Genomic DNA, 27,534 nt, shown 5'->3' with positions numbered 1-27,534 from the left:
AAATTTAAATATAAGGGTTCGAAAGAAAGTTAACGTGGTGAGATATGAGGCTAAAATAAAAAAAGAATAAGAGAATAAAGAATTAAACGTGGTGGGTGAGATATGAGGCTAAAATAAAAAGGAATAAAAAAATTAAGTGAACGTGGCAAGACAAGGGGCTCAAATAAAAAAAATTAAAAGATATAAAAAAGTAAATGTGGCGAGACAAGGGGCTCAAATAAAAAATGTAAAGAAATAAAAAAGAAAATACTCAACTTCCACGAGCCACCCATTATAAAAGAAAACACAAAACTTAAAAACAAGCATGTTTTTATAAGTGCTTCGTCACTCCTTTGGTAAGAACGTGACAGTATGTTCCTGAACCCAAGGAGCAAAAGCTTTAGCTTGCAAAAACAAATATTGGAATGGCGTGTCGTGTGTGATTTGCGGATAAGAACATACACAAAAATAAAAATCTAACCATTTACTGAGGTACAAATTGTTCCTACAAATGATGTACAGACTTAAGCGCATTTTACTTGTATTTTACTTTAATTATTTTCTTACAATGGTCGAGTTATACGGTGTTTACAATCTCCTTTTCATTCGAAAATATAGTAAAGGAGTATACTAATGCTGTGTATCAGAATCAACGCTGTCCTAAGGACTCAACAATATAACAAAATAAGCACCGAAGACCCCATTCCATCTAAACCAGCACTAGGGGGACCAAGCAATGGCTGCTAATAACTCTGCACGTAGATCAACGAAGCCCAAATTTCCCATTTCAAAAGCGCATAAGGATAGTAAAGAAAGTCTACCAGTGAAAACTATCAAACCATGGGCGTTGAGAAGTTCCAACGATTACACAAAGTTCCTTAGAAATTTAGTCAAATAATGAAACTCGTTATATGAATTTTAAATGACCTAAAATTCATTCACAACCTGCAAATTAATAAGTCTCAACGACCACGGAATGAAAAAATGCCTACTTCTTACAAATTATCCATACTATTTCATCTACTTTGGAGGGTTTTAAAAAATACCGTTTTAACCAAAATATTTAGTTTAAATGCATTATCTATTATAAGGATTCCTATTTAAATTCCGGTAAATTTACTTCACAGAGAGTAAAAAATTCCCACATAGGGTATCACAACCATTCATTTATGTTATTATAAAATTTTACAATCATCTCACCAAATGAGTTATATAGCTTAACCCAGTGATATCAATTAAAACTGCTAAATATGGCAAATATTTTGTAACACTTCACAGACATAAGCAGTGTTTCATGTAAAATTCTAAAACCAAAGTAAATTATTACCTTTAAACGCAGAATACACATTCATATAAGAATTCTGAATAATATAAAAACATCTTACCTACCAATATAGGAAAATACAATACTATACATACCACGACTGTTCCTCAGACGAACTATTAACACCAAGAAGATTGTACCATACTAACCTGAAAATATTAAAAAAAAAAAATTATATATATTCATTTTTTAATTCATTTCCTAAAGTGTTTAAATATTAAAACACAAGTTGGATCACAATTTTTTTTCTTTGCTCAGCACATACAACTATAATTGTACTTATCCTGGTAATTATCTAACACAATTCTTTCACCTCTTGAACCTATTACCATTCAACCTTGGGCTCAATGGAACTTCTCAATGACGAATTGCATAGATTCAAATAAGAAAAAAATATTACTACGTAACTTTTTCAGTTCTGACAGCGTGCATCCTAACTAGCCATAAATATCAAGAGATATATACCCTGCCGCTTATCAAATCATAGGGCAATACTCACTGAAACAATAATTGCTAACTCTGCAGTCACATTTTTATGGGCACCTGCTATACATCATAGTCTGCAGGATTCACTTGGTGGTTCAAGCTTCATCTCCAGTTCTTGTGCTATACAAAATAACCATCTTATACTACTAATCATGGAAACAATTAAAATTCTGTAGGATAAAGAAAATTACTTCATGACTCGGCATTTTCGTCACGAACTTGAAACTGGGTTTTACTTTTATCTCTAGGGGGATAAAAAATCTTGGGCATCCTTGACTGCCGGGGCAAAATTTCATTGTCCTAAAAAGATGTCAGTATACTTTTTTTGGAAACCATAAGGCACTTACAACACCCCTTTTGAGAACAGAATGTTTGAATTGCCTTTATTGGTACCTTCAAATTGGTTATTCATCGACTTCGCATCGAAGACGTTGCAGTTGTGTAAGTAATTGGCAGCAAACATGTCGATAGTGGTGATTGTAAATTTCTTTTAATATTATCTCTTATCAAAATGCTCAACCTAAAAACCCATGTGATATAATTGCTTACCATACCAGAAATGAAGCATATCAATAGTGATACATTCAATGATGCATGCGGCTGAACTTCCTTTTAACAATCACTATTAATCTGTATCATGCTCCCATTCCAATACGCCTACTGGTAGCATTGTGCTTACCATTTTACAATAGATAACAATATTCAGCATTACTTACGACTCAAAGCTTTCTTAAATCACTTGAAACACAATTACCAAGTACAGGTAGCAAATAATCTGTTAAGCCTTTCATATCTAAAGATAATAGTATCAGTGCCACATGATTGACATTCCATGTTAAACCTCCATTAGATTTTACTTTTCTTTTTGCGCGTCAAAAGGATTGACAAAATTGCTTTAAATTTCTTCTTTTTTTCCAAATGTAATTATGATTTATACGAATCAAAATTGTAAATAGGAATTATACGAACCCAAAGAAATAATAATGATTTAGGCCCACCAAATTTGAATTTGGACTTACACCAACTAAATTTTTGATTAATATTTACACCAACCCAAATTGCAATTGGTAATTTAAACCAACCTAGATTGTAACCTGGATTGAAATCATCATCGGAAAATATTCTGCACAACAACCATCCATAAGCTTTGTTCAATAAGGACTTTCTTTCAGCCTTTTAATCCTTTTTGTTCCATAAAGTTTGTGTACCACTTTTCCATTTGCTATTGCCATACTATGGCTCTTAATTCTAAGATATGTCTTTAACGAGAATTGATTTTTCATTCTACTTTGTATATATCTCCCAACGCTACAGATACTTGTAAATCACATTAAAATCAAATGTTCTTTTCATTAACCATATTTCTTTGTTACCTACTCCCAAATATTTCTATATTATTTTTGGAATTGATTATTAATATGTATGGGTCGGAAGGCGTATTGATTGGAAACTTATAAGGAAGGTAAACAACTTTTTATTCCTACTTTATGTGCATAATGAAAATATGGGCTGTATACAATAAAACCTAAAAAAAAAAAATCTTGCTGAATGTCAGAGATCACTCCTTACTTGATTAGCCTAAAAAAAGCTTCATAACCTGGAGGCTGGGCCTACTAAATTTGTTGATGACATTGCATTCTTTCGCTTCCTGGGAATTTAGTCCCTTTCTTAACACTTTCCCATTAGTCACTTTTCAGCAAACATATGTTAACAGGACTTCAGTACCTCAAGATATTCGTATTTTGGTTACCTATGGCAAATTTTTTACCATAATTTTGTCGCTTTTCTCCATGATGATCAAGAAAACCAAAAATTATCAAGGATTAAACAAAGCCGCAATGAAATTTCCTTTGGGGTCCGTAAAATCCTTTAAATGTTCCAATGAACAAACACTGAAGAAAATAACTTCTGTAACGAAGCAACTTGTACGTTCCGTCAAATAAAATCATCACTTGAAATTGACCCTTTGTACGGACATCAAACTCCTCACGATGTGTAATAAAGATGACCACTGCTTGATGGCTTCCAATTACCTCCACTTTACTAGACTGCCTTTTATAGTGGTTGATGTAAGGGCCACAGTGGGGCAGAGGGTGTCTTAAAGCGAAACCCAAATATACAGAATATTTAAAGAACAGAAGTAATAAGTCGAGAGAGAGAGAGAGAGAGAGAGAGAGAGAGAGAGAGAGAGAGAGAGAGAGAGAGAGAGAGAGAGTTGTCACCTTGATGAAAATGTTGTCCAAGGAGGAATGTGAATTGAAAAAAAAATACACTGAAGGGAACTCTAAACGTTACTTAATACTAATTGACGACAAAAAAGAAAAAATCAAACGATGCATGATTACAAAATTAGCCGACTACACAATACGACAAAATTAACAAAAATAAAACCAAAAGTAGAATACAGACCAATAGACACAAATGCTAATGCCCTTTGAGATCAGAGGGGGATCTTGAAAGGAAGGGCTTGTTATCATATGCCTAACCTTATATTTGGACCTATAGGTGATAATACAGATGCTACACTTTCAACGGGCGAGGGACTAATAGGGCACGAAAATACTAATGAGACGGAAAACCCGTTCCTCAAACGGGATCTGTTGAGAGGTCAGATCAAAACAAGTGTTTGTCATCGTTTAAGTTCTCATGATAAATCATAGCAAATATTTTATATAAAAAAATATATGTGATGCATATGTTTGGAGAAAAGTATATCATTTCACACCCTCTATATATATAGAAGCCTAATTCAAATGTATATACACACACACACACACACACATATATATATATACAGTATATATATATATATATATATATAGAGAGAGAGAGAGAGAGAGAGAGAGAGAGAGAGAGAGAGAGAGAGAGAGAGAGAGAGAGAGAGAGAGAGAGAGAGAGAGAGAGAGAGAGAGAGAGAGAGAGAATTTTCATTAGTCATCTCCCTTTAACACAGATAGTTCCAACTAGCAAAAACCTACAAGTGGCCTTTTAAAGGGGTAATTAAAAAATAAACAATACACAAAAAGGCTTTAAGGGTTATAAAAAAAAAAAAAAACATGACCAACTGTAACTCAATATCCGTAAATTGTTGAAAAGCCAAGATTTTTTCCTTAACTTTCTTCCTTTAAAAATGTGGAACTTTCTATTCGTAGAAATGTCCTACATTTACAAATTCTCCTTGTTTCCAACCTCGGCCAGGTGCGTACATGCTAAATAACTGTTAAATAAAAAAAAAATAAAAAACACTTATTGTTTCTCCAGCAAAAAGATCAAGTCGTTAAACACCTTTGGTACAAAACATCCGGATTCTCCCCATTTTCATCTTTTCCTCATTGCAACCTATTTTTCACTGTTCATTCCTCATCACCATATATTCCTCTTTCTCAATAGATTGTACATTGTCGTTCAACTGCACGTGCTAACAATTCAATAGTCATTCATCACGATTCTGCTTCCAAGATTGAATAGTTTTAATTTCTAGAAAGCGTCTGAGCATATTACTTATTCTTCAAGTACTCACCAGAATTATTTCGCTTATAGTGGGATTAGAATGTATAAACTCATCAGGTGATCATTTAATTTCTGATTACTTTCATTAAATTCAGAGGATTGGTATGAAAATAGTAATGTAAATCTGATTACTGCTTTGTTATAAAACTCTACAGAAGACTCAGTATATCTAGTAAGACCAAGCTTTAAGGCATCTTGACTGTAATATTCAAAATATCTTATTCCATAAGAGTAAAACACGGAATCAGCAAAAGAAATATGCGGCGGGAAATTACAGCAAATACAATAATGGTGACATCAAATATAAAGACTTAGGTCTATAATGGTAACGTGCATCAGTATATCAAATAGCTTACCCCCTTGAGCAATAAAAGAGAAATTAAGCACAATATAACGATAGGGGAAACTCCGGATGACTAAAACAAGACCAGGTAATAACACAATAAAATGAAAAGACAATATCAAAAGCTAATGACAGTCATCCATTAACAAAGCTCATTTAAATGACATTATTTACGGACTAACATATAAAACAACAACAACAACAAAAAGCAAACCGCCCACGGCAGTAGGGCATAAAAAAAAACAGGTTTGACACGCTCTGTATGCTATACGACTGATGACGCAAAGCATCTGCTTGAATATTACTCCGCGTAAGTAGAACGGCCAAACGTAGGGCCTGGTTTCACAGAGAAACAAAGCTACATCCTCAACTTATGAACAAGAACACGAAACTTCTTTTCCTGAAACATCCTCTATAACATGGCAAAACTGAATGAGAAGTGTGTAAAAAGATGCAACAAAAACCACCGGCGTCGTAGTGGAGTGGCGTGTGTGTTCCCCTCCAAGTGATGAGTAGAGAAAGTGGCTAGCACGTTCACTCTCACAACTTTCGCCACAGATTCTTTCTTTTTATTATGACTTGCACAGTTTAGTAATATGTTGACGACAAAATATAATAGTTTATTTTCTTTTCATCGCTACATTTAGAAGTATATCACACTGTCAACGGTGTCCCTCTAAATGGCTTAGCGATATTACAATATACGATTTATTTCTGTTATGCATGACCATAAACATTCTTTAGCCGTTAATATTTCTAACACAATCACATTCCCGACCTCCGTAGAGGTGAATATAATAAATGGTGTTCAATAACCATTACAGTTCCTAAACTGCTGAGAAAAAAAAATAATTATGTCTTTGGTTTAAAGCAATAAAATAACATTTATTGGTGGTAATTTCGGTACAAATCTGAAAAAGTCATTGATCCAGGAATAAAATAATAGCATTCAATTACTTTCCAGATGAATTCTACAGTGGACTAGTAAATTACATTCTCTCTCTCTCTCTCTCTCTCTCTCTCTCTCTCTCTCTCTCTCTCTCTATATATATATATATATATATATATATATATATATATATATATACATATATATGGATAAAAGTCAACACAACATCGTGCTCAAATAGAAAAATAAATTTCTACCTCATACTTGGGGTCGAACGCTAGCCCCTTCTAATGAAAGGCCACGAGAGGCCATATAAGAAGTCGGAACCTAACTGCTAATCTGCAGTTTAGGATTTACCTGGCGAGACATCAGTCTCTTACCAGTGAGTTTTCCCCGACTTCCCGGCCAACCCCGTGACACAATTGATAGTAATTCATTCAAATTACCGCTAATGAGTCAATATGGATAAATGTCAACACAACATCGTGCTCAAATAGAAAAATAAATTTCTAACTCATACTTGGGATCGAACGCTAGCCCCTTCTAATGAAAGGCCAGGTCGCTTCCAACCATACCACGAGAGACCTAAGGGGAAAGAGGAGTAGTCATACCCTGGAGAGGGGTTATAGCTAGGATAGAGAGAGGGGGTGAGAAGGGTTATATATATATATATATATATATATATATATATATATATATATATATATATATATATATATGTACAAGTATATTGTTTATATATTATATAAACACAAAAACAAACAAAGCAATGATCAAACCCCTCAAAAATCTTTTAAAACCTTAAGAGAGATACAAAATAAAATAACTGAATGAACTAACACTCCATTTCATCTTAATATAACACAAACATCATTTAACTATTTCAGACCATATCTCAATTGATGCTATCAAAATATGATGGTAGCCTAAAAATAGAGATATTAAAACTCTCATGAAGAAATTGCATGGAAAGAAATTAATTCTAAAACATAATTCATAAAGTAGAAAAGAAAGTGCAGAACTAAATATCAAAAACGATACTACAACTTGGCTCGCATATAGATTAGGGATGGAAGTTGACAATAGTAATGTGATTTGATTCATAGAGAAAATAATAATCACCAAATCACTAATAGTTATATAGCCTACAGTTAGCATTACATGGATTTGTGAAATAATGCAATATCTAAATTATCTGCATACTCACATCAGTTGATTGTAAGTAAATGTGTGTATATATATATATATATATATATATATATATATATATATATATATATATATATAGTCAAAGGCAAATTCGACGCGTCTAATAAGTAAAAAGATATCTAATTTCAGATTGAACTATACGGAAAAATTCTTACACAAAATCCAAGAGAACTTTCACACAAATAAAAAAAACACCGTAATGCCATAATCTTACCTATCTTATAATGGCAGTAAAAAAAAAAAAAAAAAAAAAAACTGACTAAATCAAGGCAATTCCAGAAACGATCTGTCGAGCTCCTGCAAATTTGCATGACATTGTGTTTAATGGGGTGGAACATTGGCGGCTCCTCCACTTAAAAAGCCAACGCTACAGCGTTTACACTGCAGAGTCTTAGACTCTAAGCTGAAATGATGATTGAGTATTTGCGGCAAAAGTATGCACTTAAGAGCACTTGCTGGATCGTATTTGCTTAAGGGGAACACAAAGGATAATACTCTCAAGCTTTTGAACATTCAAGATTAATTTCTGGCTCAGGGTTTCATTCTCCAAACAATTCTGTAAATGATTATCTCTAAATACTACACTGGTACAATAATGGTTACTTTAATTACTAGAGTGATACATTACTTACGTCTTCAACTTTTAAACGCCAGTTACGTTAACGTATATCACGATCCTGCTATCCAAAGATTCAATTAAAAAGGCCAAGATCAACCACAAACTTAAATTCCCGTTTAAATATCTAGGCATTTTATCAAAATTATTTGGTCAATCCTGAAGCAATAACCACTGTAGCGAACACTTCACCATTCACATTAAGTAAATGTGCACACAATCTTTAAACGCGTATACAAGAAATATGCAGATAATTGTATTGGTAAAAGCCATAATAAGCCAATATAACAGTAAAAGAATTGAAAGGAATCAACACACGACACTAACAATACAAGGAAATAGGATCAGCATCACTTATTTTATGATTCATATCCTTATTTTAAATCTAAATACAGAAGAAGGACATTCCCTGCTTTGTTACCACTTTGTGCAGCATAGGCGAGATATCCTTTTCAATAAAACAAGAATTCCTCCAGACCTTCAACACTTACTTAATAATCACTCATATAAAGCTATAAGTCTTAATCTAATTGGGACGTCTTTATCGAAGGACTATATCATGAACTCTTCTTCAATCATTCTCTCATGACATATTTGAACAGGGTATTTGTAGAACCAGTAATAGTTTTATATCATAATTTCCTCCTTTATTTTAGCCATATTTTAAAACCTCGCTTTAACGTGAACTTCGCATACAAACTATTCAGCCAACGATGATTATGCAGTTTTATTGATTTCATAATCATAGTAGGCGAGTTAAGAACCGTAAACACAAACATAAATAGCAACTTGAGCTACCTGCTGGGTTGCAAAATAAACAAACTCTCCTCATATCTATAAACAAGGATCCCCTCTTAATAGCAAGAGCTCACTTTCCTTAAAACGTTTGCAGATGGATTGTAGTGGTGAAGTGGTTTAATTCTGAAAGTCCTAAGATCCCCAAACTCTATAATAAAATCCATATGTCAATTAAAGGTTTAAAGGTCGCTCATGAATGGCAGAGGCAAGGGACAGTGATATTGCCCTAGCAAGCAGGACAATGCCCTAGAGACTGACCATATATTATATGATCAGTGCCCAAGCCCCCTTTCCACCCAGGCTAGGACCAGGGAGGGCCAAGCAATGGCTGCTGATAACTCTACAGATAGACCTATAGGCGCCCCCAAACCCCCCAACCGTAGCTCACAAGGATGGTAAGGTTGCAGACACTAAAGGCACTTACAAGTCTGAGCGGGACTCGAACCCCCGTCTGGCAAACACCAGGCAGAGACGTTACCAATCAGGCCACAACCCTTTAAGATTCATTACCATTAACACCAAGATAAACGTTGCTTTAGATTTCATATTAATACAATAATAATTCATGCATGTTATCAAATTTATTCAGTCCCGAGTTTGGAAAGATAAGCGATGTAAAATACAACTAACTTTACTAGAAATAATTATGTAAATAAAAAGTTAAACTATGTAATCAATTATATGCATGATTGTCCATTATCAAACTGCAAGTATTGCCGTAAAAATTTGTTTTCAAAGGATCACATTATTTGGGGAAGGACAAATCAACAGTGGCTGAAGCAATATTTCATAGAAATGACAAAAAAAAAAAAAATAATCATTCAATTCCTTGGCCTACATGCACATAACTCTGAAAACACTGTAAATAGATTTATTTTGATGGCTAAATATTTTCTTTTTTAGTTTTTTAGAACATTGATACTAAATATACTAAGTCAGATAAAGGTACATATCTATAATATAACAGCAATATCCACATAAAAATTATAAAAGCGTTTTTGTTGTACACAAATAAATCCATCCGCTTAAGTTTACAGTAACCATTCTTACTTGCGTTCTTAAAAATATCTATAAAATGATTTTAATGCTCTTTATATATATATATATTATTATTATTATTATTAAATGCTAGGCTACAACCCTAGTTGGAAAAGCAGGATACTATAAGACCAGGAGCCCCAACAGGGAAAATAGCCCAGTGAGGAAAGGAAACAAGGAAAAATAAAATATTTCAAGAACAGTAAAAACATTGAAATAAATATTTCATATATAAAGTATAAAAACTTTAACAAAACAAGAGAAAGGGAAACTAGATAGAATAGTGTGCCCAAGTGTACCCTCAAGCAAGAGAACTCTAACCCAAGACAGTGGAAGACCATGGTACAGAGGCTATGACACTACCCAAAACTAGAGAACAATGGTTTGATTTTGGAGTGTCCTCCTTGAAGAGCTGCTTACCATAGCTAAAGAGCCTCTTCTACCCTTACCAAGAGGAAAGTAGCCACTGAACAATTACAGTGCAGTAGTTAACCTCTTGGGAGAAGAAGAATTGTTTGGTAATCTTAATGTTGTCAGGAGTATGAGGACAGAGGAGAATCTGTAAAGAATAGGTCAGCTATTCGGTGTCTGTGTAGGCAAAGGGAAAGAACCGTAACCGGAGAGAAAGATCCAATGTAGTACTGTCTGGACAGTCAAAGGACCCCATAACTCTCTAGCCGTAGTATCTCAACGGGCGGCTGGTGCTCTGATCAACCTACTACCTATAAATATATATATATATATATATATATATATATATATATATATATATATATACACGCATATATATATATATATATATATATATATATATATATATATATATATATATATATATACATATATAATGTTTGTACAAAAGGAAAACGTTGTGAGGAAATGCAACGTTAAAATGACTTTTCAAAGAATGGATGTGGTTGAACTATATATCAAGAAGTTAGAAGAAAACATAACTGACAATGGTAGGGTAAGAGGAAATGGAAATCATAGCATGAGAGGTAGGACGCGTGTAACGACGATTAGAGACTTGAATAGTCTAAAGAATGCAAGGTTGGATTATAAGAGCGGATTGTTGAGCCCACTCTCTTTTATGGAAGTGAAGTGTGATTGTTGAATTTCAAAGAAAAAGGTTGAAGCTATCGAACTGAACCATTTGTGCATTTGATGAAGGATTTAAAGGGTGAAAAGAATAGATCCATAAAAGCGCTGCAAAGAATAACACAAGTGCTTTGAAATGGGTTGGTCAGTTAGAAAAAAGTTATGGCTACATTATTATTATTATTATTATTATTATTATTATTATTATCTAAGCTACAGCCATAATTGGAAAAGCAGGATGCTATAAGCCAAAGGGCTCAAACAGGGAAAATATCCCAATCAGGAAAGGTGTATCCTCATGCAAGAGAACTCTACCCCAAGACAGTGGAAAACCATGGTACAGAGGCTATGGCACTACCAAAAACTAGAGAACAATGGTTTGATTTTGGATTGTCCTTCTCCTAGAAGAGCTGCTTACCATAGCTAAAGAGTTTCTTCTACCCTTACCAAGAAGAAAGTAGCCACTGGACAGCTACAATGCAGTGGTTAATCACTTGAGTGAACAAGAATTGTTTGGTAATCTCAGTGTTGTCAGGTGTATGACAGAGGAGATTGTGTTAAAAATAGGCCAAACTATTCAGTGTATATGTAGGAAACGGAAAAATGAGCCGTAACTAGAGTGAGGGGTCCAATGTAGTACTGTCTGGACAGTCTAAACTCTAAAGGATCCAGTAACTCTCCAGTGGTAGTATCTCAACGGGTGGCTGGTGCCTTGGCCAACCTACTACCTGTAAAAAGCACATGTTAGAAGCTCTAAGAAGAAAGAGGAGAGTGAAAGGATCGGATAGATGGAAGCGAAAGACATTAGATAGTTTGGAGACTCACAATGTAGATTGCATACAATTGCCTTCATTTAAATTTAGTAATTAACTTCTTCACGCACTGATAAGATTTTACACAATTTCTTCAATTCCATTATTCTTTTACGCTGAAGTTGAATGCATTCGTCCATGAAAAGCATACAATGACTTCGTATCGTAACATATCAACGTTCACTTTTCTTTTGTTCCTGTATTAACATTTGCACTACCTTGGGCTGCAAGATATAAACAGTTTCGTGGCACATTCTATATGCAAATTCTCGGATCTGCATGACAAGTGTTATAAAAAGGAGAGGGGAAATTTTTAACGTCAAGAACGCTAGCACCACGATAAGTTAGTTATTAGATGTAAAAAAAAAAAAAAAAAAAAAAAAATCATGGCCCTATATTCAAGGACCGATCGACCTTATAATTCTCATCAATATATAACAAATAAAAAGCGTATTTTCCCCATATTCCTTTATAACTCAGCAAACACTGTTATGCGGTGACGCAACCAAATTCCTGGTTGGCTGGTCACAGGTGGTGTGGTGAAGGTCCCAGCATGAATCTGATTAATATTTGGTTATCGTAAATTGTAGATCAGAAGATTAAGGTTGTATGTAACTAAAAAGAAAAAAATATTTAACAGTACATAAGCACTAGCCCTAACACCCTGAACCCTCATATGGTAGAGAATATCAAGGCGAAAAGCGCGTTGCATAAAATTCGCCCACCATTGAATATGATAAACAAACAAACAATTCTGCACCGCTTCAATGTCAGCAAGGTCAGCCTTAACCACGCTCGATGATCCTAGCATTCAAAATGGTTCACCGCTATTTTTAGGTCTGGCTATATTTAGCTTGAATACGAGGTTCTTGAAACGAACAAAAGTATCAAGGACATTTAAAGATCAATCTTGCGAAGGAAAATTTCAAGTTAGAAGTCCAACATTACAACTAATGGAAGCAATAAAACATGTACATAGCCACAACTTTGTAAGCTATCTATTATAAGTGAAGATGCAAGGTTAATAGCTCTCACCTTTATAATTGATAAAATGAAAGCCGTACGATAAATTTTCGCCAGCACGAATTAGTCGGATGTCAACCTGGCAAGGGTGATGTTCACAAGCTTCCAAATGAGACGTAAGTAGTGTTTAAGAATTAAAGTTATTATTCATTAAGCTTAAACACTTCTAGAACATGACATAAGACTATCAACTTAAGTAGCTAGCATCAACGGAATGGAACGCTTATGTCAAACAGAAAAAAAATGTATATAAAAAGATAAATTTAAAATGCAATTGTACTTATTAGTATATAAAAAAAAGGTTGAATAACGTGTATCATAAAAGCATGTGCTTATTTATTCCGGTCACCATAAAAACATTCACAATATGCAGGACGATATTCTTACTAACTATTGGTGTACTATCTGGACAAATTCTACCTGGCTTCTTAAAAACCTTCCTGTCTATCATGTCTGCCAAAAACTTCAAAAGAAACCGACTACTTGTCCTCAACTTGGTAGAAAAAAGTTGCATCATCAATTTTCATTTTCTAGGAATACTCGGCATTCTTTGTCAGACACTGCAATAAACTACCTAAAGAGGATTTCCACAAAAACAGTAAAAGAGGGAAGAGAAGATGTATAAATAAAGAAATCACCCCAACAATTCTCTAGAACTGTAACAGAATTTTAAGACTAAAAAATGAGAGAAAGGCCTGTGTCAAAACGTGTCCAAATGATAATGTTCTTTCAAGAACGTTAAAAAACAGTGTGCTTATAAGGACGTTGAGCCAGAGAGATTGTATATTATATTCAACTGAATAATGAATACTGAATTTCGTAAACACGAAGGGCGACCTAATAGACATTAAAAGGGGCAAAGTCTGTCGTCACGAAATGTTAAAGAAACATCCAAAAATAGAATTCCCCAAATAAAGTGAAGAGATAACAAAATGAAAATGTGAAGTCCGTGTACATTCACGTAATTCTTTCGACGGAATCAGGGCTCACCAAAGCATTTCACAAAGACAAAAAATTCAAATAAGGAGTGGTGCGGAAAGGCATGACTCGTAATAGAAAGGATATAAGAAGCCAAAATATATCTAGAATATAACCCCATGAAAAGCTGACAATATGATCCTCTTTATAATAAAGAGCAAGTCTCTCTCTCTCTCTTTCTCTCTCTCTCTCTCTCTCTCTCTCTCTCTCTCTCTCTCTCTCTCTCTCTCTCTCTCTCTCTATATATATATATATATATATTCTTCTTTCCGGTTGCGCTCAGCTCTTCCCCGTCCATCGAGTATGAGGGAAAGTAGCAGTAAATTCCTTGGTGAGAAGAGATGCGTATGTGAATGCATATCTAAATGTTTAGCCGTCATTTTTGATGGGCCGCGTACATCAGTATATATAAAGGGTAAAATCAATTGACATGTGAAAATAACATCTAACCTACAGGCGGTAGCATGTAGTTGTAAGTACGCAAAGTTTTGAAGTGTATAAATTTGTACTATGAACGTTAGTTATTACCACAAACTACTCTTCCCTGTGTACTAAAGTATGCTGAGTAGCCTGCAAAGCAAACAAACACAAAAATATATACAGCCAATCACTCTCACCCATATATAAACGCGCACATACTAAGGCACCTTTCTCTTGCAAACAATTCATAATAAAATCAATGCAATTGCTTGCAAAAAATATCTATTTCTTCTATATTTTCCCGAGAGGTTTGCCTGTTCACAATCAAATGTATCAACTAGAAAAATAATAATAACAAGTATTGTTTGTTAGATTTACCTTTGGATTTATTTAACATTACAATAGGATTCATCCTAATTTGTTATAGCCAATAATCATGCAGCAGTTCCAGGAATTAATTGGAGCTATGAAAATAATGATTGATAAGTAAGTCATGTTTACTTATATGCACGTATCAGAGTAAGTCTAGTTCTTTTCTCGTTACGACTTTGAAATGTGTCTATTATTATTATTATTATTATTATTATTATAATTATTACTGCCCAAGCTACAACCCTAGCTGGAAAAGCAAGATGCTATTAGCCCAAGGGCTCCAACAGGGAAAAATAGCCCGGTGAGGAAATGAAATAAGGAAATAAACAAATGATGAGAATAAATTAACAATATATCATTCTAAAAACAGTAACAGCGTCAAAACAGATGAAACCATTCAACATTTTATGCGTTAGAGTAAAAAGTAGAGAGATAGAAAAAAAAATTGCACTGTATTTCAATGACCGTCCTATTCCGCATCTACATTCTTGTCTACATCGGTACCCTTTCAATTTAGAGATGGTGTTGCAGGTACGTGAGACTGATGTCGCAATCGATTGGGGGCAATGTAACCGTAGAATTAATATTTCTTTTCACGATTATCAATGTTCTGTTATATTGCGGTTGCAGAATTTATTTTATGTGCTGGCAGGCAATTACCACAAATCTTGTATAGTGAAACGAGTTTTTGGTATCGTAAGTAATACAGGTATCACATTTGCCCCATTCTGTCTCCCTACTTTTCAAGAAAAAAAATTTGAGTGATGGATATTTATATACTTACCCAAATTTAAGGGGAACTAAAGGCATTAGCAGATTACTGTTGTTTATACATCCCAGCGAATCTATATTAAAGACATGTGAAAATCTCAAGTTAATACAGTATCAATGTTTTGAAAAACGTCCGAGGGAACTAAGACAAGAAGGTATCTTGCAACGGAATAGTTGGTGTGAGATAACAGTCCTTCCAGCCTCCCTTTCCCTAATGGGACAGCTTTCCTCGCCATAACTTGAGGTGGTTAGGTAAACTTATCCGCTGTTCACGGTTGATTACTTGCTCAGAATGCCTAAAAGGGTTATCCCGTTCAGCCACACGATTCCCACCCTTGTTACCCTTCACTTAACAATTTGTAAGATTATTTCGTAATCGGAATAAAGCACACGCACGCGTAGCCTATGTGGGCTACCGTTTACATTACTATTATGTGTGCTTAGGATGTGAAGAGAATGTGGACTGACACGAGTCCTTACTTAGATGATTGAAGCCAGGACCCACTTGCTGTAATGGGTTCGTATCATAGGCGAAGCAGATGTTTCGCAAATCTTGTGCAACACCATCGCCGGATGAAAACTTGCGAGAAATGAGGGGATTAGATGGATGAACTATATATATATATATATATATATATATATATATATATATATATATATATATATATATAATATATATATATATATATATATATCATCTCCTCCTACGACTTTTGACGCAATGGGGCTCGGTTAGATTTCGCTTGTAATTCATTACTTCTCCATTCATCATCCCCTACTTCGCGCTTCATAGTTCTCAGCCATGTAGGCCTGGGTCTTCCAACTCTTTTAGTGCCTTGTGGAGCCCAGCTGAACGTTTGGTGAACTAATCTCACTTAGGGAGTACGAAGAGCATGCCCAAACCATCTCCATCTACCCCTCATCATGATCTCATCCACTCGAGTAATCTATTATAGTTACATTTCTAATCCCGTCCTGCCATTCAACTCTCAATATCCTTCTGAGGGCTTTGTTCTCAAATCTATTAAATCTATGGGAGATTGTTTCCTTGTCTTACTATGATTCATGTCCATTGAGTAACATCGATCTCACTAAACTGATATATATAGTCTGATTTTTATATGTAATTTCAGGGGATTTGATTTCTAAATTTTACTTAACCTAGCCATTGTATGATTTGCTTTTTTTCAACCTTTCACTAAACTCTAATTTTTAAGACCTTGTATTGGATATCATGGTTCCTAAATACTCGAATAATATCTACCTCATTAATCCTTTCTCCTTCCAATGATATTTCCTCTTCCATTCCATACTCCGTTCTCATCATCTCTGTCTTTCTTCTATTTATCTACAGCCCAACCTCATGTGATATTTCATGCATTCTGGTAAGCAAGCATAGCAAATCCTGTGGTGTTCTGCTAATAAGGATAGCATCATCAGCATACTCTAGGTTTCCTAAATTCCTATCACCAATCCTGTCTAATCCTTCTCCATCATCTCTGGCTGTTCTACGCATTACAAAATCCATGAGGAGGATAAACAACATAGGTGACGACACATTCCCTTGGAGTATTCCGCTGTTCACTGAAAATTCAGTTGATAAGACTTCATTAACATTAATTTTGCACTTGCTATGCTCATGAACAGACTTAATCAAATTTACATATTTAAAAGGAGTTCCGTAACAACGCAGGACTCCACAAAATTGGCCGGTGCACACTATCAGAGGCTTTTCCATAGTCCAAAAATGCCATTAAATGGGGATTTCTATATTCAACGCATTGCGTACACCATGTCTCAAAATGGAAATTTGATTAGTACAACTTTTACCGTTTATAAATCCTACTTGTTCATCTTTCAGATTTCATCAATCTCCAGTCTCTTTGAGTAAGCATATTATATATTTTCCTAACAACTGACGTAAGTGTTATGCCTCTGTAATTATTACAGTCAGTCAGGTCTCTATTTCTTTTTTTTTCTTTTTTTTCGCTATTTTCACCAACACTCCCAACTCCCATTCATCAGATTTTGCTTCTTCGTGCCCCATTCTACAAAATAATCTTGTAAGTAGTGTAGGAGTTACTTCATTTTCGGCCAGTATCACCTCGGCAGTTATTCTATCGTATCCCGGGGTTTCCATCTCTAGTTTTTTTTTAAGATAGCTTCAACTTCAAACACACTGAATTCATTCGTGGGCACATCAAGGTCTTCATCAGCTTCAGGTATATCAATCATATTATTCCCTTCATATCTCCTATTCATAACCTCACTAAAGTGTTCCATCCAACGCTGTGTTTCTTCATCTTTTGTTGCTATAACAGAACCACCTCTCTGTTTGATGGGACTATGTTGCTTCATCTTTGTCCCAGTCGAGATTTCATTAATAATTCTATGAGCAATTCTTACATCATAGCCACTTCCTGAATTCATAGCTTTGTCAACCTTATCTGCTTTATTATCTAAATATTCTCTCCAGTTATTCCTGGCTTTTCTTTTGACCTCACTGTCAATACTGTAATCCTTAGCAAGCTCTACCTTGTGATTTCCATTACTTCCTTGAAAACTTTCAACAATCAATTTCTGTCTCTTCCTCCTTTTAATAGTATCCCAAGTATCATTTTATCAAATGATACTTGGGATACTATTAAAAAGAGGAAGAGACAGACAAGACTTCACTACCAACTGACTGATATATGTTCTTAATATCGCACAATTCTTCATTAATTGTCTGTTGTTTCTCTTAAAGTTTCTAAGACTGCAAACCGATTCCTACATTCAATTTCAAATGTTTCTCTGTGCTCTTCTTCTAAAAGCTTAGTTTTATCAAACCTAGGTATCCTATCCATCTTCCTGCTGAGTACTTTCAGTTTTAATTTCAGTGGGGGAATGAGGAGCTGGTGATCACTACCAAAAGATCATGAAGAGGAGTAGATGGAGAGGGTTTGGGCATGCTCTTAGCACTACCCATGAGAGATTAGTTCACCAAATGTTCAGCTGGGCTTCACAAGTACTAGAAGAGTTGGAAGACCCAGGCCTGCATGGTTGAGGACTGTGAGGCGCGATGTGGAAGATGATGAATAGAGAAATATTCATTTAAAAGCTCAAAATAGAGACGACTGGCGAAATCTAACCGAGGCCCTTTGCGTCAATAGGCGTAGGAGGAGAGGATAATGATATCACCAATTATTCAACGATTGCAAAATTAACCTCTTCTTGCTAACTTGCATAAATAACTAAGGAGCTAAGACATAAAAAGGTCTCAAAAACTTGAAAAGAAATTTAACAAAAAATATAATAAAAAACACGACTATCTACAGATAAAATAAAAATATAACTCAGACTAAAGACAAAATGTTGGATAAAAGGGGTCAACATACCTAAGCAAAAACACACCATGCAAGGCCTAGCAATAGTACCCTGTTGGTTTTAATAATGAATATTATACAGTAGAGGAAGATACAGGAACAAATAGGGATAAGATACCTATTAAGCCTGTGTAGCACAGAAAAAAAAGAGGAAGAGAAAACACACGGAATAGTGTGCCTAAGGCAAGAGAATAACTAATAAAGAATGTTAAAGTATAACAACAACTAAGAGTATTTGGCTATGCAAAAATGCGATGATAACAATTAGAACAAGGGAGCACTTAATGCTGAAGCCGCACACTAAGCCTACCACTCACTTTAACTTCTGATAATCCTGACAAAATGTCAAGACAAAAGGCTTTTGTTCTCTCAGAGGAAGTGATATGCTAAACAGTCAGGGATACCAAAATAGCTCCATAAGAAAAAGAAATAGATTTGAGCTGTCAAGCAAAAATTAGATTCCTTTTACATTTGGTTATTGTTAATAACTAATCTCAAAATCTCACTAAAGCAATAATTGATAGAATTTCGACTTTTTGAAATTTCGAACGCCGTTCGCATACAATGGGCGGTATTCATAGAAATGAAGGATATCCTTGTAAGCATAAGGTAGATTTGCTTATACTTCTACCTTTTGCTTCAGAGAATTACCTTGTACTTCTACCTTTTGCTTCAGAGAATTACCTTGTACTTATACCTTTTGCTTCAGAGAATTACCATAAGTAAATCTACCTTTTGCTAGAGAATTACCATAAGTAAATCTACTTGCTTCAGAGAATTACCTTACTTATACCTTTTACTTGCGAGGATATCCTCCAACCAGTAGTAAAAGGTTGACTCGTGTTTCGGGAGCGCTTAGTTATGTGTGTGTGTTTGTGTACTGTAGATAGACAGTAGTAAATTAATATATGCGCCTTTGAACTTTTCAATGACAAGGCGCCTCCCCGAGTTTCTTCATTGGTGCCTAAAAATCTGTCTGCAAGCCACTGTACATTTTGTTCTTCAAAACGGAATAACATCTTGAAATCACGATCAAGTGTGGGTAAACGGGGCATGTATTGTTTAACATGCCTCACATCCACAAAATCTGCCATCGTGCTGAGAATCGGACAGAACCACCTTTCTCTTCGAACTGCAGTCTGCTACTGACCAGACTCGGCTTTTTCGAAGCATATGCTCTTTATATGAAGTAAAGAGTCTTCTTTATGTATAACCATTTACTTTTATGTGATTATAAGGATATGCTTTTGCTCTAAAAGTAGAAGCTTTTGCTTGAAATGTTTAAGAATACAAGTAGAAGGATTTCCTTCATATTTTGAAAGTATAAGCATATCCTTTTCTTTATGAATATCGCCCAATGTTAGGCCTCTTTTTCGAGCTTTAAACGAGATATATGCAACAAATCTGCAAACGATCTGCCTATAACATTTCCAACTATAAATACTCGCGCCGTAACCGACAAAAGATAAGAATACGCCTAGCTACGTCAAAAATTAAATACTTAAACTCCCCCAACTTTCATTTGCCACGGCCATAAAAATAAAAATATGCACTTTTAACCGATCAAATGTTACTGAGTCATATCCCATACAATCCGTTCTAAAATTTAAAAAGTGCACATGATTATCATTATTTGCTCATCATGATACAATAAAAAAACGCGCATTTTCGCAACATAAATAGGCCTAGATTTACCCTAGTTACTACCCATTATAACTAAATAAAAAGAACCGTGCAGATATTATATCAGATACTGTATCAAAAGATAACATGTAACAAGTGGAGTGAATAAATAGCATAAATATTTGGGAAACAACATTATCAGTGTGTGGGACATACACCTTTACCTCCGGGGTGCTGAATGCTGATAAGAGACCAACAGCGTCTAAATAAAGAATAGTGTGGCAATGAACTTTAACCGAGTAAATTTGTTGTTATCTCTTATTACAAACCACTATCGGTCATAAGACAGTTATTGACTAGGTGTATGTATTTTCTGAAACCAATAGAGGTAATATCATAAAGGTACGGCCATACAAATCCTTTCATACAATTAAAAATGAAAATCCCTGGCAAAACATTTCATGATATAACATTATTCACATGACAAAATTTTTGGAGAGAAATTGCAGCATAGATTAAAACCATTAAAGAAAGATATTGCTTCAAACAAGACTAATATCACATACTGGGGTAACGGAACTAACACCGAATGCACTTGAAAAGAGCATGGATGAAGAAAGTTTTAGTATGCATGTTGCAGGAGCGAGGGAAAGGAGAAGCGATGTGGGGGTGGGGGGAGGGTAAGGGTAGTCTAGCTTGCGGGGAGAGGGTAACCGGAGGTTGGCGGCAAAGAGAAACGAGAAATGGGGGCAGTACACCAAACCTTCCCAACCCCTTTCCCCTTCCACTGAAACAACTCCAGCGCTGAAGCAAAGGTTTTCATTTTAGACTTCAGTGAGTGACGACTGTATAGCTGCTATACGTATTACCTTACTACATGGCAGTATTTATAATCATAATCGTACGCTCTTTGAAGATGACATCTGTGACAACCTGTCTCAAACAACATATTTCCCAGCTACCTGCCAGAAGCCGGTGTGAGCAGAGAGGGTCTTTAATATGCAAATGAGATATTAATTTGAATTCAACTTCAAAACGAAAACTTATAATCATAGCAAATAAACTCAAGTATGTAATTATGGGGCAAATATACAGTAGACCTTATATCAAGCAGCCTATAATCAACAACACTTCTTTCTGAGACATCTGTTCAGTATAGGCAAACCACTACTTGGATTCAACATAAAGTATAACTTATCTTTTGGTGCATTTCCAATGATTCATTTTATATTTTTCATCCTTCAACAAAGCTAAGAGCACCCCCATACAAAGAGAATGCCCTGGTTGTAGTGTAAGATGTCATTTTTTTAAACGGCAAATCGAAATCTATATGGCTTCAAGCTTCACAAAAGTTAACAATTTCACGTTGGTGAAAGTCTATACCTATTCAATAATAAATAAATAAAAAAAATATTAACATAAGTTTCGAGAATACTTGTGGCCAATGTGGCACTGTTTGTTTTGGTCAAGATAGATGTACGTAAAGTTATTTCCAATAAATCTATTTTTTTCTAGGCTTATGAACGACAACTGACATAAATTTTATAAACACCGTCCCATTAACTACATTTTTTTTTGTCAAGCCTTACCTATAATATACGATGCACACTACGGTAAAAACGTCCAATGTATAGTGATTGAGATCTATAGGATCACCCTAAGCCTAGATCTTCGTAAATATCAAACCAGTAACCTTGTTGTTTCCTCAACAACATGCCTTTATTAATCTAGAAAACATAACAAGGCATAAACCCGTTGGCACTAGTTAGCGTGTACATCTGGTGTCATTTCAGCCATGGCCATTAAATAACATTGCATCATTTACTCGTGTTCACGTATATTACATAGACAGTGTGCATGCATTTCCAAGGTAAAAGAGAAAGTGATGGCATTGCCTGGCTTTAATTAGGAGTGTGTGTGTGTGTGTGTAATATATATATATATATATATATATATATAAATATATATATATATATATATATATATATATATATATATATATATATGTGTGTGTGTGTGTGTGTATTTAATTGTCTAATGCTTGGTGTGCTTCTGTATTTCATTATGCCTACCTTGAGGACTTGGGGACTTCAGGAAACGGGGTTTGACTTAAGCACGTTAGTTCCTGGACGGTCCGAAGGGCTTGAGGTTCGGCTGAGATGCCCTGGGCACGAGTCTTCCTTGCCCGGACTTTACCAGGTCCTGCCGTAGCTCCTCCGGTCGCAAACAGCATAACGCTCTGGAACTTATCCAGTTGCGACCGAAGTTCAATGATTTCGTCATCGCGAACTTTAAGTTTGGCTTCCAAGTGACGAATAAGGTCGTCTTTTTTACTCAGTAAATCCTGTAGTTCTAACGAACCCATTTTGTTAATGCATTCATCTGCATCTCTCAAGAATTGCTGCGGCATTGCACTGCACATACCACCATCACCAGTAGGCCAACACTAACTGCCGAGAGATCTCCCAGTGAACCGCCAGACCTGTTCCAAGACGAAGCTCTAATCTGCCAGACGCATCACCTGATGAATTTCAATCTACTTGTCATCCGTAACTACCTCCTAAATATTACTTTACTTCCGTGGGCCACTTGAAACAAATGAACAGATGTCAAAGCGTCATCCTTTATTGCATACCACAACGCAACATAACGAGATTAAAAGAAAACTCGCTATTTTTAGAAGAGTTAAAATAGTAGCGAGCGCAGATAACCTCAAAACTTCGTCGGGTGGCGGGCCCGGGATGTCCCTCTGGTGGCGAGGGTCCGAAGCAACAGGTGGGTAGGCGGGGTTTATCATTCACACCACCACAGATAACAAACCTAATCGTTGTAGGGTACTACATTACTTATTCGTACGTCTGTTGTTAACTATTACATTTTTATAAATAAAGCTATTTTCAATCAGTTTTAATCTAATAAGCTGTTGTATTTCGCTCTTTCACTAACGTTAGAAAAATGTTTTAATTGGAGATATAAAACGTTCCTCTTTTACGCCAATGCTATTTCATATTTCTTAGAAACTTGAAAAATCAATTGAGAATGGTATATTTATTGAAATAGTTATCAAAACATATGTACATCATTAATATGACAAGAAAATAAGTGGTTTTATTTAATTTTTTAATGAAACGGATGATATTCATAATAACGTGGTGAAAGTGATAAAAACAACTGACGTTTTAACCTATACTATTTATACACATCTTTTCAGAGGTGCCTGCATCAGGCATCATTATTACTGTTATCGCAGTCACCCTAGTCATTACAAAAATACAATTTTGCCTTTATAGTGCCGACGTCAACACAACATTTTTGTTTACGGAGCGCGCATGTGGATTTTCAATGCTCCTTCAGTCTCAAAATATTTTTTTTTTAATTTTTTCTTAGAGATTTTAATGACCAGTTAATGAGTTTCAATCGTGCCAAACTGTAAATTACTTTTTTCTTATCAAACAATCCATTAAAGAATAATTGGAAAAAATAGAGAATAGAATAAATAAGAGCATGACATATTTACTCATTTGTGAAGAATGCTAAAGCATGATATAAAAGCCCTTGTCACGGATATTATTAATCTTTGCCTCTGAGCTGGTGTAGCTTAGAAAAACGTTTATTTGAAGTCTCTCTCTCTCTCTCTCTCTCTCTCTCTCTCTCTCTCTCTCTCTCTCTCTCTCTCTCTCAGGAATCAAAAATCACATTCTATATGATACTAATCAAAATGCAATGTCACTCTAGCAACCATCAGGTAAAGAGACAAGGCTTAAAAAACCTATGGTGATTAAAAACGCTAATAGAATATTAGACACAGAAAACCTCATTCGCTTCCATTATCGAAATCATAATCAAGGCTAACGCTTAGCAGAACCCTGGAGAAACCACGTGGAATTCGCTAAAGGCAGAAGATAATAACATCAAAGGTAAATGATACTATGACAAGAGAAAGCGACCGTATGATTAGCAACAGTGTGAAAAAAAGTGTCAATTTCATATATCTTCGAGGATTTACTCAAATCACGGGGTATGTAAAGCCCACGGCCCTTTTAGAAACAGACTGAGAGAGAGAGAGAGAGAGAGAGAGAGAGAGAGAGAGAGAGAGAGAGAGAGAGAGAGAGAGAGAGAGATAAATCTGCTGATATGATATGATTCATTCTCTGTAATGGAAAAACTTTCTCCATATACACACGCACACACACACACACACACACACATATATATATATATATATATATATATATATATATATATATATATATATATACTGTATATATATAAGCCATATAATACACTACCTTAATATCTGGATTCTCTCTACACCTCGGGATCAGAGACCCAAGGGAGAATCAACTCAAAGATAATAGCTTCTGGTCGACCGGGGAATCGAACCCTGGTGCGAGAAATTGGCATGACAGTGACATACATATAGCCACCATATATATATATATATATATATATATATATATATATATATATATATATATATATATATATATATACTGTTCTAGGCGGTATATCTTAGCAATCCATGTTTACCAACGGTTATATAAGCGGATGAGTAACTTGGTTGAGTAACGAGAACTTTGGGTGTGGAGGAAATCCCACCCTAAATCTTGATGAGGTCACTGGTAGCAGGGTGACAGATTGGGTTTAAGGAGAGAGACAAGCCGTCTCTTCGGCTTCTACTCCTGAGGCCTTGCGGTTAATCTTACTGGAATTAGTATGGACCGACTGCGATCACTTAGGTTAGTTAGATAGGCACTGCGCATCACAAGGAACTGGCTATCCTTTTAATGAATTTAGTCAATAAATCCTCTATGGATTTAGTCAGTCTATAGAAAACAAAAATAACAGAAGGGCCGCCAGTCCCGGGCATAGCAGGGTGCTATGAATCTTCCAGTTTATAAATACTAAAGAAAAATGGAAAATTGGTAATTGGAATGTTAGAACCATGAATCAAATTGGAAGTTACAGCAAGTGGAGATTGAATTTATGAAATATAGTTTGGATATCTTGATTCTAAATGAAACATGTTGTAAGGAGATTGGTGAAGATACAATAGACCAAGGCAATATATAGATTTACTCACTAAAAACATATGGAGTTGTAAGAAAAGAGGTAGGAATAATGATGACGCCAAAAGCAGAAAAGGCATTAACGGAATGGAGAACTGTAAAAAGTTGGTTGTTATTTGCAAAGTTTAAATCAAAACAGTGCAATATTATTATTATTATTATTATTATTATTATTATTATTATTATTATTATTATTATTATTACTTTCTAAGCTACAACCCTAGTTAGAAAAGCAGGATGCTATAAGCCCAGGGGCTCCAACCGGGAAAATAGCCCAGTGAGGAAAGAAAAGAAGGAAAAATAAAATATTTTAAGAAAAGTAACATTAAAATAAATATCGCCTACATAAACTATATAAACTTTAACCAAACAAGAGGAAGAGAAATTAGATAGAATAGTGTGCCCGAGTGTACCATCAATCAAGAGAACTCTAACCCAAGACAGTGGAAGGCCATGGTACAGAGGCTATGGCACTACCCAAGACTAGAGAACAATGGTTTGATTTTGGAGTGTCCTTCTCCTACAAGAGCTGCTTACCATTGCTAAAGAGTCTCTTCTACCTTTAGCAAGAGGAAAGTGGACACTGAACAATTACAGTGCAGTAACCCCTTGGGTGAAGAAGAATTGTTTGGTAATCTCAGTGTTGTCAGGTGTATGAGGACAGAGGAGAATATGTAAAGAAAAGGCCAGACTATTCGATTTATGTGTAGGCAAAGATAAAATGGACCGTAACCAGAGAGAAGGATCCAATGTAGTACTGTCTGGCCAGTCAAAAGGTACCATAACTTTCTAGTGGCAGTATCTCAATGGGTGGTTGGTGCCCTGTCCAACCTACTACCTATAGACTATTATATTTTGCTATGCACCAACAAATGATTTCCCCGAAGACAGGAAAGATGAGTACTATGAGTGAAATAGATGAGACCCCAGAGAGAGAAATGAAAATTGTGATTGGTGACTTCAATACTAAAGTTGGAAGGTATTCTTTTCCAGCACACGCACTTCCACAAATATATGGACTTCACTATGGGGCAATTACGAAAATGTAATCGATCACATTGCCATTAATAAAGAGAAAAGGAGGACTCTGAGAAATGTAAGAAGCTATAAAGGTGCAGATATTGGTAGCGATCACTAGCACCTCATTGACTCACTGAAAATGAAACTGAAAGCACCCAATAGAAATGTACCTAGAATACCTAGGTTTATACAACTAAGCTTGAAGAACATGAGAACAAAGCAAGCTTTGCAATTGAATGTAGGATTCGATTGGCAGTCTTAGAGACTTTAAGAGAGGAAGAGCAGACAGTTAATGAAGAATGGTGTGATATTAAGAACATATATCAGTCAGTTGGTAGTGAAATTTGGGACATGCAGCTACAATGACCAAAGAAGAAGAAGCATATACCCCTCAAAAAGAGGGTTGGATCTGTAATAACTACAGAAGATGATGAAAGGTAATGTTGGATGGAATGCTTTAGTAAGATAGGAGATATGAAGGGAATAATTTGATTGATATACCTGAAGCTGATGAAGACCTTGATGTGCCCACGAATGAATTCAGTGTGTTTGAAGTCGAAGCTATCATTAAAAGACTAAAGATATGGAAAGCCCCGGGATATGATGGAATAATTGCTGAGATGATATTGGCCGAAAATGAAGTGAATCCAAGACTACTTACAAGATTATTTTGTAGAATGTGGCATGAACAGGCAAAACCTGATGAGTAGGAGCTAGGAGTGTTGGTGAAAATGGCAAAAAAAAAAAAGGAGATCTGATTGATTTTAATATTTACAGAGGCATCACATGTA

At 35.3% G+C, this 27,534-nt stretch overlaps 1 protein-coding gene across 1 annotated transcript in view; it reads right to left on the bottom strand.

The window, feature by feature from the left end:
• The window catches only part of for (cGMP-dependent protein kinase for), a 749,843-nt gene extending 726,723 nt beyond the window's left edge, over positions 1–23,120 (bottom strand). The window contains exon 1 of the mRNA XM_068346112.1: positions 22,727–23,120. Within this exon, the coding sequence (XP_068202213.1) occupies positions 22,727–23,076 (350 nt within the window). The 5' untranslated portion in view covers positions 23,077–23,120. The remainder of the gene's footprint in view (positions 1–22,726) is intronic.
• Between the last annotated feature and the right edge of the window lie 4,414 nt (positions 23,121–27,534).

This window comes from Palaemon carinicauda, chromosome 22 (assembly GCF_036898095.1).
Source record: "Palaemon carinicauda isolate YSFRI2023 chromosome 22, ASM3689809v2, whole genome shotgun sequence".
NCBI lineage: Eukaryota > Metazoa > Arthropoda > Malacostraca > Decapoda > Palaemonidae > Palaemon > Palaemon carinicauda.
This window is presented reverse-complemented; position numbering and strand designations above follow the sequence as displayed.